Source organism: Mchenga conophoros, linkage group LG10 (genome assembly GCF_057382185.1).
Source record: "Mchenga conophoros isolate Kocher_MC1m ecotype Shallow Benthic linkage group LG10, M_conophoros_male_GT1.1, whole genome shotgun sequence".
NCBI lineage: Eukaryota > Metazoa > Chordata > Actinopteri > Cichliformes > Cichlidae > Mchenga > Mchenga conophoros.
The window spans coordinates 26,668,927-26,688,927 of NC_140535.1; the positions used below are offsets into that span (position 1 = coordinate 26,668,927).

A 20,001-nucleotide genomic window follows, 5' to 3' on the forward strand; every position below is an offset into this window, starting at 1 on the left:
AGCACATGGTGAGATAAGGTGTTAAACTGAGAGCAGAGGAGAAGAGCAAAACTAGAAACTCTAAAAAGAATTCACATACTTACACTGACTGTGGTATCATTGCTGTCTTTGTTATTCCTGCAGGTCAAGTGACGTCGTGGTCCAGGTCATCCAAGAATACGGGCACCAGCAGCACATGGGTCCGCCACCAGCACAAGAAACCATCAGAGGTAAGTTAGTTTGGCAGCTGGGTTTAGTGACTCAGACCCATAGAGTACACCAGCATGTGTTTAATGAAACCCAGTCTCTGTTTGACCGTGACAAGCTCACAATTTTGCTCCACTTCAATGAAAGAAATTTGTTTTTGGTTTGCAAAATTGGCAGAAATGGTCACATTCAAACATTTTTGGTCAGCTTGTCCATGTTTTTGAACAGTAGAATGATATTCAAATACCCAGTCACATCCTTTGTTTGCTTGGTTGCATGTAATGTGGGCATTGTTGCTACCGTCTCATGTTTCAGAGCTAGTTGCCACTGCAGATCTGTAAGAGACCACAGAGTATTTGATAAAAACATATGTCAAAACATGCTTATTCCACTGTCCAAGCGTACACAATCAGTGGAAATCAAATAAATTCACACAAAAGGCATTTGAGAGTCAGTGAATCAGTGAAACGGTCGCTTCTGTCCAATGTAAATACAGCCATCTCCGTCACCGCAGCAAAATCAACCAGGCGCACTGATGGCATAAATTGGTTGGCTAAAATACCAGGTTGTAACATCCATATGGTCATGATGAATGAGCCACGGGCTCTCAAATGACCACCCTGAGCAAGAAACTGGCATAATCCAGTTGGAAAATGGTGCACTCTACCAGTTGTGGCAATGTGTTGCCTGCCACAATCACACATTGCTCCCACTCTCAGTGAAGTGGGCTCTGATCTCTTGCTTTTTGAAGAGTTTCACTTCAAAAATAAATCTGCCATTTGGAAGAAATTGCATTTACTCTTAAAAAATTAGCAGGGGGGGAATTTTTAAATAACGCAGAGGAGGTAACTGCCTCTGACGGCAGATCTGGGCTTCTAAGGATGTTCAATGACAAAGTTCTTTAACAAAATGAATTCATATACTTTAAGTTAATTTGCTCCCACCTTATCTGTATCTCTGCATCGTGGCTCAAAAGAAATGTCAAAAACTAGCAAAAGTGAAGAAGCTCAAATATTCTGTTTTTCAGTGACTTTTAAAAGATGAATGAATAAAGCAAAATGGCATGCATGCCCCGAACCACCCTGAAGTACGAGTCATCAGCAGAGCATCTGTCAGGCCTGTGCATTTGATGCTTCCTCCCCCTCAGCTCCATCCAGTTAACCACAGGCTGTTGGAAGGTCCTGTCAGCAATCAGTCTCTCAGTAATTACTACTTTAGCTCTCTGCTCTGACCCGGGCCTCAGCTGAAGAGCCAGGGGCCATGTTCCCTTTCATAATGCTGCCTCCTCGCTCCGGGGCACGCTGCTCTTTCATAAAGGATGGTGTTTTGAAGTAATGTTTCTGCTTTTTCCGAAGCAGTGAGTGACAAGAAAGGTTGAACAAACAAAAAAAAAGCGGGTGGCAGCTGACAAAGGTTCAGTGCAAAGTTTTCAAAAAGAGTTGTGAGTGCATTTGAACTGGTGTCAAGACAGCTTAACTCATTTAATGTAAAAAATCTGGTGCTTTTTGCTCTCTTGGTGCTGATAGAAATATCACGGCTGTTTTTCCACTTTAGTTTGTTTGGGTCTTTGAGCCTTTCTGTTTCCACTTTGGCGTAGTGTCCATCGCATTGACAAGGTAATGTTACAATTTTGTGATATCATTTCGCAAACATGCGAAAGGAAGGGATTTGTGGGATTGGTTACTTACTGTAACCCTAGGTTCTATGATTACAGGTGCAAAAGCTGGTTGCTAGATCTCTGTTTGTTTTACTTAAACGGTGAATCTTTACATTATTTGTAACGTTTTGAGTTTACCTGTTAATATTGCAAACATTCAAAGTGATGTTGCTTTGCTAACTGACAATGTCCACCTACTGCAACCATCAGAAGGCTAGGTTCTTTAAGCTTTTGATTGTTAACCCTCTAGAAATATCCATAATTGAGTTTAGTGTAGATAAGTAGAGACCATTTAAATCAGCCATGCGATTTAAACAGTGAAGAAAATGGATGGATGGTTTCAATCAGGAATTGTATAATTCAACAACATTATTGCTGGTATAAAAGTGCTCACTTGTAAATCACTTATAACTCACTTATATCTGTTACAGTCATTTTTTTAAATTCTCTTCCGGAAAGGCTGGAGGACAACTTCAGATTCGTTATTTCACGTTTAAATCAAGAGGTTGATTATCAGTGTCTGACCTACTTTTTCAACTTTAGAGGACTTTGTTTGTATCTGATTGTTTTCTGACAGCCAATCCAAAAATCAGGATCTCTTTGCACGGTAATTTACCAGGTGTAAAAGTTGGATCTAATTCTCAAAGTCTCTTTAATTTTTGACCTAGTTTTTTTTATTATAAGCAATTACCCTGCAAAATCAAGGGAAGACTGTTCTTCTGAAATTGCTCAGTGTCATCTTCAGAATTCATACAAAGCTAATGAGGAGGCAGTGGGTTGCAATGAAAAATGGCATTGATGAATACGGAAAACCCACACATGACTCAAAAAACTCCTTGATTACATGTGTAGTTATTCCTTCTAGCCTGTTAATTGGGCTCATGACTAAATGTTTCAAAGGGAAGTCATCCTTTGACAGCATTTTGAGGAGCTAACAAAGACACTGTCCTTAAGCCAGAATACAGGACTAACCCATCTTTGAGTACTAACTGGTTGCCTGTCAGCACTTCAACCAGAGGTGGCTGCAACTGCTGTCAGAGTGTGAATCGTCCTGAGGCGATAGCAACACCTTGCTGTGTGTTTTATAGTTCAAACGTCACATGCCTAAGAAAAAAGGCCTTCCTCCCTTGCTGATAATGCTAACATTAGTTCCTTGTTTTTACTTGATAGGCAGTTAACTACTCTCCAGGGTCAGGAGTGAGGTTTCCTTTGCTTGCCAAGTGTGGTGAGCACCAGCCTGGACACAAACCGAAAACAGACGCTCTGCAAAGCTGTAGACTCAGCAGCTTTTAAATGAGAGTTTGTAGTTTCCTTCTGGATTGTTGTTACGAGTGAGCATGACTATTTCACTTTTTTCACCTAGCTAATGACAAAGGATGAAAGGAAGCATGTAAGTGGTAGATAAATGTGGCTAATATAGACGAGCGAAACAACAAATGTCACATTTCCATGTGGTTTTTGTTCTCGAAATGGTTCACTGGGTGAAATAGACTTCTAGGCTATGATGCTTAAGTGTGCTCTATCAAAGATTTCTTCTAGTTTTTAACCTCCCTCCCCTTCATCCTTCCATGAAAAGCCTGGTTCTGTCAACTACTGTACATGGCGTGTTTTGTAGTTAGTCCAGTGGTTGGAACTACATGCTTTTTTTAAAAACATGTCAACAAAAACATTATTTTTAGGTAGTGAAGAATCCTCACGATTTGCATCCCCACTGGTGAGAAAATTGAACAGTAGCTCCAAATGTGGGTTTCTGGGTTTAAAAGTTTATGGGTTGATGCATACTCTTGGTCGGAGGGAGGTGTGGCAAATGTTAAACACTATGGACTTTGTAATGACAACGTAGTGCTTTTCTAAAAATGAGCCATCTTTATTTGCGCCTTTGCGAGTCGTACTCCAGCTTTGCCTTTTCTTAGAAGTGGTTTAGATGTTTTTTTCTCGGCGGAAGGAGGACACAGTCAAATGCTTCCTTTTTTTCCCTAGTTTTTTTTTTTATCTTGTTTTAGATGAGGGTGGAGATGGAGAATTTCAATGGTTGCTAGATGCATAAACATAGAAAACATGAGATTGGCATTGTTGGGAATAGTTCAAGGCTGCAGGTGTGAAGAGATGAAAACTGTCTGCTACTGCTTACATGCAGCTTACACAGAAAAAGAAGCTTAGTTTACAAAAATCTTTTTTGAGGGAAAAATCAATCCATTCGTCATGGTCTCTATTGGGAGATGTGAGCAGACACAGCAAGGGTTTATGTTTATGATGTCTGTTGGTGTTTTTTCCTTTATGCATAGTGTATGCATAGGGAGAGCAAAGCTGCAGAATATTAAATATGCATAGTTAACATTAGAGAATAAAATGAATAGCAACTGGTCTCTGTGACCTTGATATTTTGATAACTTACTCTGTGAGTTGCACACAATTTAACGAGGATGATCTGTTATTGAGCAGATTGCTGCCTTTGAAATGAGGACTTTTGTACCGCATTTAATTAGGCATGTAAAATTCATCAAAAGTATATTTAATGCTGTAATACAAAAAAATAAAGCTATTTGGGACAGGAGTGACCCAGATGGTATTTTAGGGTTTAACAAATCTCAACAAACAAAATGAGGTTTATATTGTATAAACAGAACAGAAATAAGCTGTATACAGTCTGCAGCTGGGCATTTAGCAAAAGCTGTGACCTGCAATCAGTGATGCAGTTAATCAGCTATTTACAACTGGGAAGGGGAACAGTTAAATATTGTGTACCCACCAAAGGCATGAAGTTAAAAGCGATTAATTTAAAAAAAAATTTAATGCTATATCATGTGGGTAGTCTTGATTAAAACAAATAGAATACCTACACTCAGTCAAAGTACTGTAATCTGCTTATTAATCCAGATTAATGCATCTTAAGCCGTCATCATCATCAAAACAATATGGCAATATATAATATGTAGTCGCAAATTATGATTGCTTTATTTTCTGGGCCTACCAAAGCGGGATGGCATGATCGGAAGCACTAGTTTCACACCTTTCAACTTGTCACAGTATTTTCAATAACAAATATCCAGCAGCCCCGTGGAGGCGAGAAGGGTAAGATAAATGTTACCTGAGTAGGCTTTACAGGCAATTTACAGCAAGAAGGCTTTGAACTAGAAATGATAATATCAGCCACTTCTGGTGCAACATGGGAGGAAGGAAGTGGTATCAGCGGGGGGATTGCCGAAAAAGATGATGAGCAGGTGTGAAGCACTTTCGATAGCATTGTTGTTTAACTGTGTGTGTGTGTGTGTGTGTGTGTGTGTGTGTGTGTGTGTGTGTGGAGACAGAAGTCAGCTGTAGATGCTGTATATGGATTTTACATCAGCAGGGGTGGTATACAATATATCAGCACTTGTTCAGTGAAAGTAAACCAAAGTAAAATGAGATTAATATAGATTGTTTTATTGTTTAAGGTGTTTGATATGTAATACTTCCAAGATTTTAATTAATACTGCCTCGATTTTCCTTTTAGTGAGCATGATTTAATGTTAGTAATCTAAAGACAGCTTTATAGGATGAGAAGTTTATTTTGCTTATATGTAATTTATTCATTTTTTGAAATCATATATTGAGTGATGATATGATTACAAAGCAAAAATGAGTGGGTTTTGCAGTGGAAAGTGTTTGGGGTTTGACTAACATGTCTATTCATGTTAGTCATAGACTGTGTGTATGAAACATAGACATAACCACTTTGACATTACCCATTAGTCTGTGAAGCCATTTTTTATAGTCTCAAGTTAGCATTTTGACCACAGTCATGTTGCTGTGAGGTCTACATGTGTCTGTATTTGGAGGAGAATGTGGAGTGCTAAGTTATCGGCTAATGCTAATGCTAGCATGTTAGCAAGCTTTATCTATACGTTAGACACAGGCACATGCTAATTAGTGCTAAGTAATAGATAAATGGATAAGAGTTTTATTTACAAAAATGTAAGGGAAATTAGGACAGTTAACTGCACAGAAAACTTGTAGTATTAATTAGATAATTGCATTTCTACCACAAATACACTTGACATGGCAGCGATTGGAATTAGCGCAGACAGTGAATGGCTAACGGTGCTTTGACCAATACGCACCTTTAATTGTAAGCCTTAACAAAACAAAAATGCAAACATAGGTAAGTTGTTATCTATAAAAGGTAACAAAAAGGTAAAAAAAAATAAAGCATTGTCCGTACAGTTAATATGAAGTGGAAATTTGGTAGCAGCGAATTGTATGGGATTCTACAGATAGATGAGCGTTTTCATTGTCACCATCTTGCGCTTTTGAGAAATGAGAGATGTGATGAAATGTGAAACTGCACACACACTAGCTAAAATGTGTAATATTCCCTATAGACAATAGGTGGCCTCAGTTTTTGGTATTTTTGCATGAGCTTTAATTTTTTAGTCTGCTTGGTTTCTTAAATTTTTAATATCTGATTTCCCCCCCCCCCCTTTTCTAGTGAAAAACTTAAAAACTTAAAGTTTACCTTTGTCAGTTTGATGTAGTCCTTTTAATGTCTTCAAAGTGTTTTGACGTTATAGTTTTTGGCTCTTTGTTATTTATAGTTATCACGGCTACAGGTGTCTTTCTCATCTATAGCATTGATAAGAAAGTAGGAGCTGTTTCCGGTGTCCTTTTAATTTGCAGTAAAATAACAGAGAGATACTCCTTACTTACTAAATCCACATCCAAGCCCTGTCTGAGTAGAACAGCTGGGTCCACCTTTTCCAATATTTAGGTCATGCTCGTTGGCTTTAGCATTAACATTAGGAGTACCACAGCTACCTGTTCTGTCCGCTGAAGAACTTCAGATGCTGGATTTAATAATCTTCATACTGTTATCTGTTTGAGAGCAGAAGCTGTAATGCTTGATGAAATTAATACAATAAGATTTTTTACAGTGAACTGTAGATCCATTTTTCCTGAGGTGGAGGTATATGATCATCTGCCCATTTATAAGTAAGACTGTGCAAAAACTCATTTTTAAACAGAGGAGGAATCTGTTTTGTTTACATTACATTTACATTTTTTTTTAAAATTGTGAAATAAGCTATTTGTTCCATCCTTTAATCTAATGCACTATGTTATAGTGTGCTTTTCACACATATCAAGCCTTATACTTTAATACTTGTTAAAGTCATGTTCCAGTAGAAGAGAATAAAAGGGAAATTGAAATCTGTCCTCGGGGTATTGACAGACTGTGTGAACCAAAGCATTTTTAACAGCTTGTGTGTCAAGATTAGGGTTATTGTTCCAAGGCAGATGTTATAGATGGATCCCTGTCAAGAGTCGTGATTGTGATATATTGTTATTTAGATCAGCCTTACTGCTGGCTCAGATGCTCTGCAATCTTGTATATGTGAACAATAAGGCAAGTAAACAATCACAGGTAACGATACAAACTAACTAATGTGTACTGTATGTATACATGTTAGTGTATTTTTACGTGTGTGTGTCCTCTAAGCTAACAGCTGCTGAAGCTCATTAGGGTCTGGTGGAAACAGCTGTGAAACTCCATGGCAACCAGATGCAAACAGCTCGAAGTTGATGTTACAGTTTGTCTCTTTCTCTCTCTCTCTCACACACACACACACACACACACACACACACACACACACACACACACGTGCCAAGCCTAGTGAATGGATGAGCAGGCTGGATGGATGGCGGAGAGTTTTGCATGTCGACACATACCAGCCGGGAGATGAGTGCAAATAAACGAATGCGGACACGCTCACACATTCACACGCCGCGAGCCAACATAGCGCCGAACCATCGTATTAAACTGTCAGCATTGCTCCCCCCTCGCTCACCTGCCAGGTGTTGAAAAGTTAAATAGAAACACATTGTTTGCACTTATTGGTAAGAGAAAAGAAAACGTGTCCGATTAGCAACAGGACTAGTTCTCCAGGGTTCTTGTAGGACATTTGAAGCTCTTCTTTGGATGTTGGCTGCCTTCTGTTCTGCTCTCAAGATGATCCCACATTGCTCTGGAGTGTGGGGAGAAGCCCATAGTGTTCCACTGTGTGTTTTTCTATCTAGTTATGTTTTTACTGCATTGGCAATATGTTTGGTATCATTGTCATGGTGAAAATTGAAGCTGTTTCTAATTTAAGTTAATCGCTCCATCAGACCTGTTACCACTGTTGTTAAGGCAGGTTCTTGTATAATTCAGCATACTTCCGCCTTTTCTCCCTGTTTCCTAATAGCCACCCTCCCACTGAGACCATTTCTTCAGTGAACATCAACTGAAGGACCAGATTTTTTTCCCCCCCATTTCTTAATCAGGTACACGGTCCAGACTGAAAATGACTGAAATGCACCTTGAAAGACCTTCAGCAAGCCTGCAAACATTTTTACTCAAGATCACTTTAAAAACAAAAAAATACCAAAAAGTCAGGCCCATCAGAAGGAAAACATAAAGAAATGAGGGGTGGCTCGGTAGTTTTGCACAGTACAGTGCTCAGTTCAAAATGAGTTGTCCTGAGGTGTAGACAGTACTAGGTGTAGCCTGCGCCGACCTCAGTGAGGGCTGAAAAACTGTTATTTTGGACATTGCTTTTGTAGATATTTTCACTTGTTGTGCTTCCATCTCAGAGCTCTAAAGTTTGTTGTTGACACATAAACTTAGCAGCGTTGGCCAGAGAACTTCTTTGGGGAAATATAAACAATAATCAGCGGGTGTGTATTTTGTCTGGTGCGGAAAGTTAATATTTGTGCACTCATGTGCATTTGTTTTATTTCTAGTTAGCCATCAGCAGTCGGTGTGTGTCTGCGCTTGCCTTTCATGGCCCATATTTGTACTTTCGGTCATGTCTGATGGTTTCATGGCAGAACATCAAAGGGCTGGACACTAACTGCACCTGATGGGGTGGAAAAGTCTACAGAGAGAGAGAGGGAGAGAGATGAGTTTGGAAAGAAAGTACTGAATGGGAGGCATAAATTTATGTAGAGCTTTCCTGGTCTAGTCTGAGCACTCAAACCGCATTAAGCATTTACACATTTGCACACTTGCACACTTGCACACCCAGTTGTGGCTTAGGACCTGCTTTACCTCCCAAGTCACAGCTGTCCGCTTCTTCTTTCAGATTCCTTCTGATAACTGATGGTTTTATTGTCAGTTGCTAAACGTCAGGTTTTGCTTCCAGTCGCTCAGAAACAGTGAAAATGCCTTCCTGGAAAGCTCGCGCTGCGCTGACATTCAACAGTGAAACCGAGAAAATTAAAACTTGACAAACTCAGCAGGCGGTCCATCCACAACACACCATCCGTCTCTCACTTTTCTCAACTAGCAGAAAATCTCTCATTAAATGCAAAATGATCATGCTCATTTTCTGCCTCCTATGCATTGTGTGAACCAGAAGCAGATAAAGCAGACTGAAGGACAAAATGGTATGAAAGTTGAAAATAAGGAGATTCCTGCATCTCGTTGAACGCCTCATATCGACGACACAAGGCAAACGTGTCTGTCAGCGGATCTCTCCTGCTTTAAAAATAGATCTAGCATCAGAGTGGGCGTTAATATGAAGCCACTTGAGAAGTTGATGTACTGTTCTAGGACCCTGCGGGCCCACTCTCGTCGCATTTACTTTGGCCGGCACACAACACCAGATGGGTGGACTTTAATGCATCAGATGTTAAAAGGAGAACTCAAAGCCAATGGCAGAGACTGAGACAGGAGAGGCGTGAAAATGAAGCTTACCAAGCGAGTGCTGAAATAAGAAAGGCTTACAGTGAGCACAAAAAGGTGATCCAAACCAGCAAACAGAACCAAGGGGGCAAGAAGGGGTGTCAAAAAAGATGGCTTGGATTGGTTAACAGGACAGGCAGAGATGGGACCGGGATGGCAAGAGTTCAGTGACAAGCTGGCATCGGTGACTGTGTGAGTTGGGACCAGACTCAGTGGGAAAGTTTTAGCGGATCTGGTGGATAATGGCAGGTCTTCAAAGTTGTAGTGTAGGGGAAGCGAGGAGCGGCGCTGAGGGAGCTGATGTAGCCGCCATGACAGAGGGAAATTGTTCTTTGGGTCAAATACCACCCCTGATGTGCTATTTTAAAAAATGGGGGAAAAAAGCTTGACTTTTTATGTCTTTTTTAAAAATATTTGTTTTAGAAAGCTGCATTTAAGGTAAATCTCCTGGAGCTCTTGGCGAGCAGACACAGATTGGCTTTCATTTGATCCACTGTGTTGTTCCCTGTTAGTAAATTTTGCTTCTAAAAAGCACAACAACCGACTCAAGTTGCAGTCGATGCAGACATGCAAAGCAGCATTAATCATGCAGTTGTTTGGTTGTTTCAGCCACACATCTCCTCCAAAACTAGGTCACATCTCTCTCCCCAGCCTTTGCTTGCCATTTCACCAGATCGCCTGCCGTAGCTGCCGTACCAAGAATGATGTTTTACATTGGACTCTGCAGGGGGAAATTGGCTTATCGCTTCTGCCTCTTAAGTCGCCTTCACTCTTTCTTGTCAGTGACCCAGTTTTTTAAAAAACTTTATTTATTGGAGGAAGTGTTTCGATGCCTGTTCGCCCTCTTTCTTTTGCTCTCTCTAAAAAATCTTGCTTCATATTCATGACTGTACACATGTTCACACCTGGGAGCTGCAGAGTACAAGCACAGCCTCCACTGATCTGATCCACTGGAGTGGGTTTGGGGGCTGCATGCCTTGGTTTAGTCAGTTATTGTGCGGAAATCTCTGTTTTTAAACAGGAAGTTAGTTTTTTGGATTTTTTTAAAATTATAACTTAAAAAAACTTAGCAGATATTACATTTATTATAACAATTCTGCTCTAATTTGTTCACTTATTTTTTTCTGTCATATTTAGGCATCCAAGCTGCCCCAATACAATTCACAGTGCTGTCCAAAAATGTTGAGCCACCATTAGGGGCTCAGAGATTTTGACTATACCGCTCTACCGCGATAGCGGATGTTGATGATGTCATCAAGCTGCGCCTGTTTTGATCAAAAGCATCGCAGCGGCTACAACCATTATCATCTGCAAATTATGCCGACAGTCATAGCAAAGAGATGAAGCACTTTTGAAATATGGGGAAATCCAAAAACTGCGCTTCCTCCACTTCCGTAACATTGATTCATTAATGTTGAATTCTCTCGCAGCTGTTCTATTCCCATGTTGTTGCAGTATATTAATAACTAACCTCGTATTGTGGATGAATAATCTTAGTTGTTCTCCTGACTGAAGTTTGGCCTGTGTATAGCATCCAGCTATGCGATTGCATTTGTCCCTGACCACCAGAATCCCTCACGTTAACTTTTATCGAGTGGAAAAAAAGTTGGCATTCATCCTCCAGCTTCACTGTGCTAATGTTATGCTAACATAGCTGTGTCGCTAGCAATCACGTAGCACAACATTATATACCAGGTAGTCCAACTTCAGTAACCCTGCTGTTTAGTTTTCTGTCTTAATTTATGTTGGAAGTGGTAGCAGAGCTGTACGTTTTAATTAGTTTCAAAAATCTCTCAGTCAGAACATGGTGTCATGTTTAGGTGGAAACTAGCGAGCTAACTTCCTGTTAACTTCTAACTCTGGATGTTAAACTTAACTGTTACACCTGGTAAAGCAGCAACGCTGATGATTTTATTAAAGATGAAAGAATTTAGACCGTTTTTAACTCTCAGTGTTCGTTTGACTTTGGGATCTGAAGCGGACGGAGTTTTGGACCCAGATTACTCCGCGAAGCTCCTCACTACGGCAGCCGTAATGCTCTGACAATCCATCAAGCAGTGCGGCTTACCAAAGTTGTACTAAAACACTTTTTAACAGATTTCTGCACGCCAAAATCGATTCGAGGTCATTAAGCACAACCAGAATTCATACATAAGGCACACTCTTGATTTTTGAGAAAATTAAAGGATTTTAAGTGTGCCTTATAGTGTGGAAAATACGTTATACAGAAGAAAAGAATATATCGCGATATATATCGTTACCGCACGTGCTTCAAATTATACCACGATGTGGATTTTATCGCCCAGCCCTAGCCACCATTAATTTCTTTAAATCTTGCTCCCAAGAAGCCAAACTAGTCTTTTAAAATGGTCTTGAGCAATAGTTTTCCAGACTTTCTGAAGGACTGCTTTTTCACTTATTTTCAGTCCCGACCTCATATCTGACCATTTTCAAAGAAGTCTTTTTATCTTAAGTCACTTAATTCCAATCTTTTACTAATTCAAGCACAAAGAATACTTCAAGGAAAACCAGTGCTGTGTCTATACATAGTAGACAACTTGGCAAGAACCAAAAAACAGTTTCAAATTGTATCTTTATGCGCTTTATGCTAGCAGTCTGTCACAAAAACAGAACATTTGTGTCCATTTCTTTATTTGAATGTGTGAAAATTGCTAAAGGGAAGACAGTTTGACAAGGATAAAATGATACTTTTGTACCAACAGTTAGTTGGCAGTTAGTTGCAACAGGACTAATTTTTTGTTTAAATTGTTGTCATTATTTATTGAGGTGTGAGTGTCTACAGCCATCTGTAAAACATGGTGCAGGCTCTGTCATGTGGCTGCACTTCAGTCAGCAGTGTTGGAGGTCTCGATAGAAAAACACACAATGGAACACCGTCAGTCGTGGACTGGCCTCCCCAGAGCCCGGACCTCAGCGTTGAAGCAGTTTGGGAGAGAACAGAACAAAAAGCAGCCAGCCAGCGTCCAACGAAGAGCTTTGAATGTCCTTTAAGAAGCCTGGACAGCTATTCGTGTCTAAGTCAGTGGTCCCCAACCTTTTTTGCGCCACGGACCGGTTTATGTCCAACAATATTTTCACGGACCGGCCTTTAAGGTGTCGCGGATAAATACAACAAAATAAACCAGTAACAGTACCAAAAATAGAAGATTTATTCATAACACACAGGAGAAGACCCAGGGATACTGAGATAACGATACAAACAATAAAAAAATAACAATAAAAACCCTGAAAACCATAAATTTCACATCAGGCCTCAACTCTCACGACCCAGTACCAAACGACTTACATGGCCCGGGGGTTGGGGACCACTGGTCTAAGACATACCAGGTCTAATCACTGCTGACATTCAGGCTTGTTAGAATTGGAAAAACATTTTGTACCTTATTTACTGTATTTCCATGTATGTTTTTGTGAATTTCAATAATATAAAGAATAAGAGGTGGCTCAAGACTTTTCCACAACACTGAAAGGCTGTTTAGTAGCTCCTTTGAAGCACTTTAGAGGTTAAATGCCTTGCCCAAGGACATTTGGGGAGAAGAGCTTATCGCTGATAAGACTCTCATTCAAGCAGTTCCTGGCTCCAAATCCAACTTACTTAACCTCTACCACACTGCCTCCTCATCCCTGAATATCAATATTAGAATTTAAATTTGTGGACAAGCTACACATATGTTAATTTTTTTGTGATGATTCTTCTATCTCTGACTCGTTTCTTTGAATACGTGATTGTGGACATGAATGGAGGGCAGAATTTTAGCTCGCTTGAGGCCAAAAATCACATCTGTTCAGACGGAGGAGCACAGTAAGTCAGTCAAAGCCTTATTGAAGCGGGAACAAAGCTTAATTGCATGACCTTTGAGTGAAGCCTTGGCAATCAGCCTGCCCTTGGCGTGGAGGGGAGCGCCGTCGCTCCACGCATCATTCAGGCCAGGGGCTTGTGATGAGGAGCTGGCGCTCAGAGAAATCTCAAAAGGACTTGTTCACTGTCTTGTCTCACGCTAATGAGGGGCATAAATTGTAGACTGAGTGTCTTTTCAGAGTTCAGCACTACGGAGCTAGGCTAATAGCTACGGATGTGACATTTCAGATCTAAGAAGGGAGAGGGGACTATAGAAAGAGCAGGAGGAAATCCTTTTCACATTCCTATCATGTCCTTTATGTGTCTTTTGAAAAGTGTCAAGCCGGTAAAGGCTGTTGATGCGAGTGATTTATGTTAGTGAGAAATGTTTCTGCATAATAGCGGCGACTCCCTTCCCTGTTGCTTTTTACGCCTTTTTCCTCCTTGCCATCCATCCTGAGTTGAAGCAGTGTGTAGCGAGCGCACTGAAAGGTTTCTTCAGGCCTGTGCTCTCTGTGCCCTGCATGGTGCCTGCTCTGTAGCGCTCACACAAAGAACAAGCTGCCATCCGAACCGTGTCTGATGCCATATACTGAGAAGAAGTGAAAAAAATATGTTTTGAACGGCACCTCAGGACTCAGTAGTAAAAAATCACAGGTGGGATATCAAAGAGTTTGTGTGTGTGTGTGTATATATATATATATATATATATGTATATATATATATATATATATATATATATATATATATATATATTAGGGGTGCAACGATACACAAAATTCACGGTTCGGTTCGGTTCGATAGTTTGGTGTCACGGTTCGATATTTTTTCGATACAAAAAAAATTTTCATGCCTTTTTTAATTTGTCATTTATTAAAATTATAAATATATATTTTAACTCAAAAGTACAGTTTTTAAATTTAACCCTAACCCTTGTGCGCGTTTTTTATTTTGACAGCGAATGCGCACCTGCGGACCACTTATGTGCAGCCCTGGTTATTTAGCTCGTCATATTGCAGCCACAGAAATTCTTTTGTCCATGAAACCATAAAGCTGCACTTTCTTTTTGCCTTATAGTCTGATTTGTCATAACTTCTCCGTTTTGTGGTAAGCTTTTCTTTGGCTGTCACTTCTTCACCCTGACCTGTCTTATTTGGCTCAGCAGAACTGAAATATATATCTGTCTGTGAAGGTTCTCAGTCATCCAGGTCATCGTAGTCAAATATAAATCCTGCTGCTTTTACACACGCACTCACATAAGCTCAGCGATTCTCTGCGCGATCAACCTCTCACATGTTTAAGCTGCGGGAGATTTCACTTGTCATGTTTGCATAGTAAGCTAACGATTGATAAGACGATGTCAGAGGAATTGGTGCACAAATTATCATCACTCACAGATCAGTGCTGTCGCTCTCTATACACAGTTCACACGATTGCAAAGTGAAAGCAAAAAAACAAGCGCAAATTCAAACGCGATTTCAATATGTCACATATTGACAGTGGCTCACCGATGCCAATGACATAATTACCCAGCTACATTTCTGAAAGAATGCAAAAGCATTGACATATATTTTTCCTTCCTACAATAGCCCGATGGGCAGGGCAGAGATAGATTTTGGTACCCCGACTGAAAAAAATCGCTAGCCCCGGGACGTCGGGCTAGCGATATTGCGAGCCCTGTATCTGATTGAGGAATCACTCATCTTTGGAAAAGAGAGTTTATTACAGAGAAATGTCTCTTTCCAAAATAAAAGCTATACTATCCGCTTCTTCTGGGCTATATTCTCAGCAGCATATTAAACAGCTGTCTAAATGACTCGGCTAAAGTTAGTAGCATGCTTGCTTGTTTTTTTTCTGCTTCCACTTGTCTTTGCACTAGGATGATGTCGGCGTAAATGTGCAGTCATATTCGTTGTGTTCCCACTAGTGCTTTCAGGTTAATCTCGTTGAAATGACCTTAACGCCACAACACGGCAAATCTCCGTTAACGAGCTACCGCCGATCGCCCCGTGCATGGGGCTAGACGGCCAACACGTTAACGAGCTAACTGCGCTAACACACTAGCTCCCACCCATGTAATTGAGCATTGCATGGCACATCCAACATACTGTTTTACTTTAGTCCATGACTCGCTTACCTTCAGGGTCATACGTCACATGAAAACCAAAATAATTCCAACGCCAGATCTGAATGAGAGTGGGGGAGGTCCATGTTGTAAGGAGACCTTAACTTCTGTCTCGCTAGCTTGCCCTGCGCTCTTCCTTCTGACGATGCTGTCTGTTTGAGCGCTCAGTGAATCTGCGTTCGGACTACTCCGCCTAGGCTGCACTGTCGACCCTAGGCAGAGTAGTCGAACGCAGATTCACTGAGCGCTCAACACAGACAGCATCGTCAGAAGGAAAGTTGATCAAATAAATTACAAATTTTGTATTGTTCGATACATATGCGTACCGAACCGAAAGCACTGTATCGAACGGTTCAATATCGATACGAATATCGTTGCACCCCTAATAAATATATATATATATATATATATATATATATATATATATATATATATATATATAGACCCAACTGACCGAGTGCTCAGTGAATACCTCAGGCAGCAGAAACCCAAGAAACCCAAGAAAGAGGAGGGAGACGAGGAACCATCATGGAAGGACAGGCCCCTGCACGGTATGTACCACCGGCAGATAGAGGAGGTGGCTGATATCCAGAAATCCTACCAGTGGCTGGACAAAGCTGGACTGAAAGACAGCACAGAGGCACTAATCATGGCAGCACAAGAACAAGCCGAGTATAACCTGGAAGTCCCGAGGTCAAAATGGGAGATGCCCCCAAGGGTGGTGGAGAATGACCGAGCTAAGATCCTGTGGGACTTCCAGATACAGACGGACAAAATGGTGGTGGCTAACCAACCGGACATAGTGGTGGTAGACAAACAGAAGAAGACGGCCGTAGTGATCGATGTAGCGGTTCCGAATGACAGCAATATCAGGAAGAAGGAACACGAGAAGCTGGAGAAATACCAAGGGCTCAGAGAAGAGCTCGAGAGGATGTGGAGGGTGAAGGTAACGGTGGTCCCCGTGGTAATCGGAGCACTAGGTGCGGTGACTCCCAAGCTAGGCGAGTGGCTCCAGCAGATCCCGGGAACAACATCGGAGATCTCTGTCCAGAAGAGCGCAGTCCTGGGAACAGCTAAGATACTTACTGCGCAGGACCCTCAAGCTCCCAGGCCTCTGGTAGAGGACCCGAGCTTGAAGGATAAACCGCCCGCAGGGGCGTGCTGGGTGTTTTTTATATATATATATGTATATATATATATATCCATTTGTGACTTGAAAAGGTGCTGTAGATATATTTTTCATGTAGCCTCTGCATACTCTTTATTTTTGACGTAACACTTCTTGTTTTATATTCTGATCACTTAAGCAACGTGATGCACACAATAACATTATAAAATTGTAGAGATTAAACATTCACCTGCTGCCTGAAATACTAACTGTACTGAAAAATGTTTAGATTAATCAATAATAGATATTATGAGCAGCAAATATAGATGCTTAAAAGTCTAAAGTAGTCTTCTAATCCAGCCATGATGATACTTCTGTGTAGTTTATTGGCTGATTTGGGATTGTTTTTCACTCCATATCGCCTGCTTGATAGCCTGTCTTACTACTTAATCTCTTTAATTGTTGATTTGTTTTTCCTCCAACCTTTTTGTCCACTGTTAGTTTGCTTCTTGTTGCACGTGGAAAACCAGAAAACCTAAAATTGAAAAATCGAAGATGCAAAGTGAAAGCCTATTTGAAGAGGAACATCAGGAAAAGATGCACTTTGGTTCTTTTCTTTTGTTTGTCCCCTGGTTCTTTCACTTTTATTCTCTGGCTGTCCTGTAGAGGTGTCAGGTGTAGAGGTGTAATGTAGCACAACGTGGATGTGAAAGCAGAGTTAGGTTCACATCACAGTGTAGTAACAAAATACCAGTCAATACCTGCAAATCTGTGGTTTCTGCAGCCCTTTGAATATGCTCCATATTAACGTAAGACAAAGAGCAAAGAAATGTGTTTGGTCAGTTGTTTCTTTGTTGCAACAATCCTTCTTGCCAATAAATCTTACACTGTTGGAAAGCATGTTTACTTCCCGTTAAATAGTGCCACATTTGTAAGGAAAAGGCATTTGTGGGTTGAGTAGCAGAGATGAGTTGGGTTGCATCCATGAAAAACTTGCTAAATCATCTCTGACATCCCCCATTTGGTGCTTTATTGTTTGTTTTGTAGCCTGTTGGTTGGTCTTCGTGCTCACTGTCCCTTGTATGTGTTTGCTTTAAGGCAAGCTTTTGTTCTTTTTTGTGTTATTTTTCATGTTTCACATGCACCCTAATAATATTTGGTGGATGGTAAAACTCTTACCTCCTCCCAAATCCCCTAATACTTCGAAAATATTCAAAAGTAGAATGGGAGGCAGAGTCTTCAGCTTTCAGGCCCCTCTTCTCTGGAACCAGCTTCCAGTTTGAATCCGGGAGAGTATCTCTACTTTTAAGACTACGCTTCAAACTTTCCTTTTTGATAAAGCATATAATTAAGGTTGGATCAGGTGAACCCTCCCTTAGAAACGCTGCAATAGGTCAAGGGCTCTGGGGGATTCCCATGATGCATTGAGTCCTTCTTCACTCACTATGTGTTTATACAGCTCTCTTCATTTAATTATTAGTTCTTATTATCTCTGGCTGTCTTCCACAGCGTATCTTTGTCCTGTTTCCCTCCCCACATCCCAACCAGTCGTGGCAGACGGCTGCCGCTCCCTGAGCCTGTTTCTGCTGGAGGTTTCTTCCTGGTGAAAGGAAGTTTTTCCTTCTCACCGTCGCCAAAGTGACTGCTCATATGTGGTCATATGATTTTTGGGGGTTTTCTCTGTTTTCTTTGTATTATTATTATAGGGTCTTTACCTTATAATATAAAAACACAGTATGGCAACTGTTGTTGTGATTTGGCACTGCATAAATAAACTTGAATATCTCTGATTTCTGGAATTTCACTGGTTGGCTGATGACATTAGTATCTGAATCTAAGCATCTTAACTTCTCATAGTAGGGAAACTACACGTGTGTTTAATTATAACTCTGTTCCACTAGGAGAAGTCCTGTTTTCTGCGCTCTGGTTTACTGTCATGGATTACTGGGAGTCTTAATGGAACACAGTTGTAAATTATTGCCACCTGTTCTCTCCCTGCTGTTGAAGTTCAAATTTATTCCATCCATCCATTTCTTCAGCTTCTTATCCAACAACTACCCGACAACCCCAGAATTGGGGTACATGTACTTCACAGTGATGTGCGGTATTCTTTGGCAAGAGTTTGAGCCTTCTTTCAGTGCACGGGATACAGATTCTGCAACAAGGTGATCTCTTATAAACGGCCTGGCTTTTCCCTGGGGTCTTCTCCTGGTTTGACATGCAAGTTATCAAGTAAATATCTTCAGAGGTGGGACCAAGTCATTGTTTTGCAAGTCTCAAGTAAGTCTCAAGTCTTTATCCTCAAGTCTCAAGTCAAGTCTCAAGTAATGTCAGGCAAGTCAGAGTCGAGTCTCAAGTCACTGGTGTAAAAGTCCGAGTCAAGTCACAAGTCTGAAACTTTGAATTTCAAGTCCTTTCGAGTCTTTAAAAAAAAAGAAAAAAAAGAAAAAAGAATGTTGCAGTTATGCTAAATGTAAATATTAGACCATGTAATTTTAAAATCTGTGTTTTTCTCAACACATGACAAAATAGTGAACTTAGAAAATATACACAAATTGTGAAATTGCACCTCTTTAAAATGCAGCTCAATTAAACCTAGCTCCAAGAATAATTTTCACCGACAGTTCTGAGATAAGCTGCATGTTATTCTTGGATGCGGTTGTAGGACCGGCTTTAAAATCGCATGACAAAAATATCATACACATTAAAAAAAAACTGTATCACCAACGTAGCCTGGACAACATTTGCTAGTTAGATGAAGTCAGCTATCTCATCTTAGCATATTTATATGCATATTTATAATCATACGCTTCTTGGAGTGAGTGCATACACTCATGAAGTTTAGTAACTTCAGGTCACTGCAACAAGCCCAGGTACAGTTTACCGACGGATGGGTGCAGGACCTTGAAATGCACCGTGTAGAACGAAAGACCATCGTACGTATCATAAATTTACCAGTCTCACAAATTGTCGTCATAAATACAGATTCGTTAACAGTTTATTAATAGGACCTTTGAGCTCAACGGTAATTAATTAGTAGTGGAAATAATTTCTGGTACCCATCACAGAAATGTAGCAGTGACAATAATACTGTATGCTGTAATCGTACTGGGCAATTAGTGATACAAAAAACCTGTTTTATCCTGTGAATAAAAGTATATGTTTTTGTCAATGTACCATAATAACAGAAGCGAAACGCAATATTGTGTCAGGACAATTCACTATTTATGCACAATAAACAAAGGAGCATAGCGCGACAATTTCTGTTCAGCGCCAGACTTGCTTGTAACCTATATCACTAATTATGTTATGAAAATGACGTATTAACTACTAAAAAACACTGACCTTCGTGTAAATGCTTGGAGCA

The 20,001-nt window shown here is 40.4% G+C and overlaps 1 protein-coding gene across 2 annotated transcripts in view; it reads left to right on the forward strand.

Annotated features, from left to right (window-relative positions):
• Positions 1–20,001, forward strand: part of jade2 (jade family PHD finger 2) — a 231,785-nt gene that overhangs the window by 38,677 nt on the left and 173,107 nt on the right. For both annotated transcript variants that reach the window (XM_085289614.1, XM_085289613.1), the window contains exon 3: positions 124–209. In XM_085289614.1, coding sequence (XP_085145740.1) covers positions 124–209 — 86 coding nt within the window. The remainder of the gene's footprint in view (positions 1–123; positions 210–20,001) is intronic.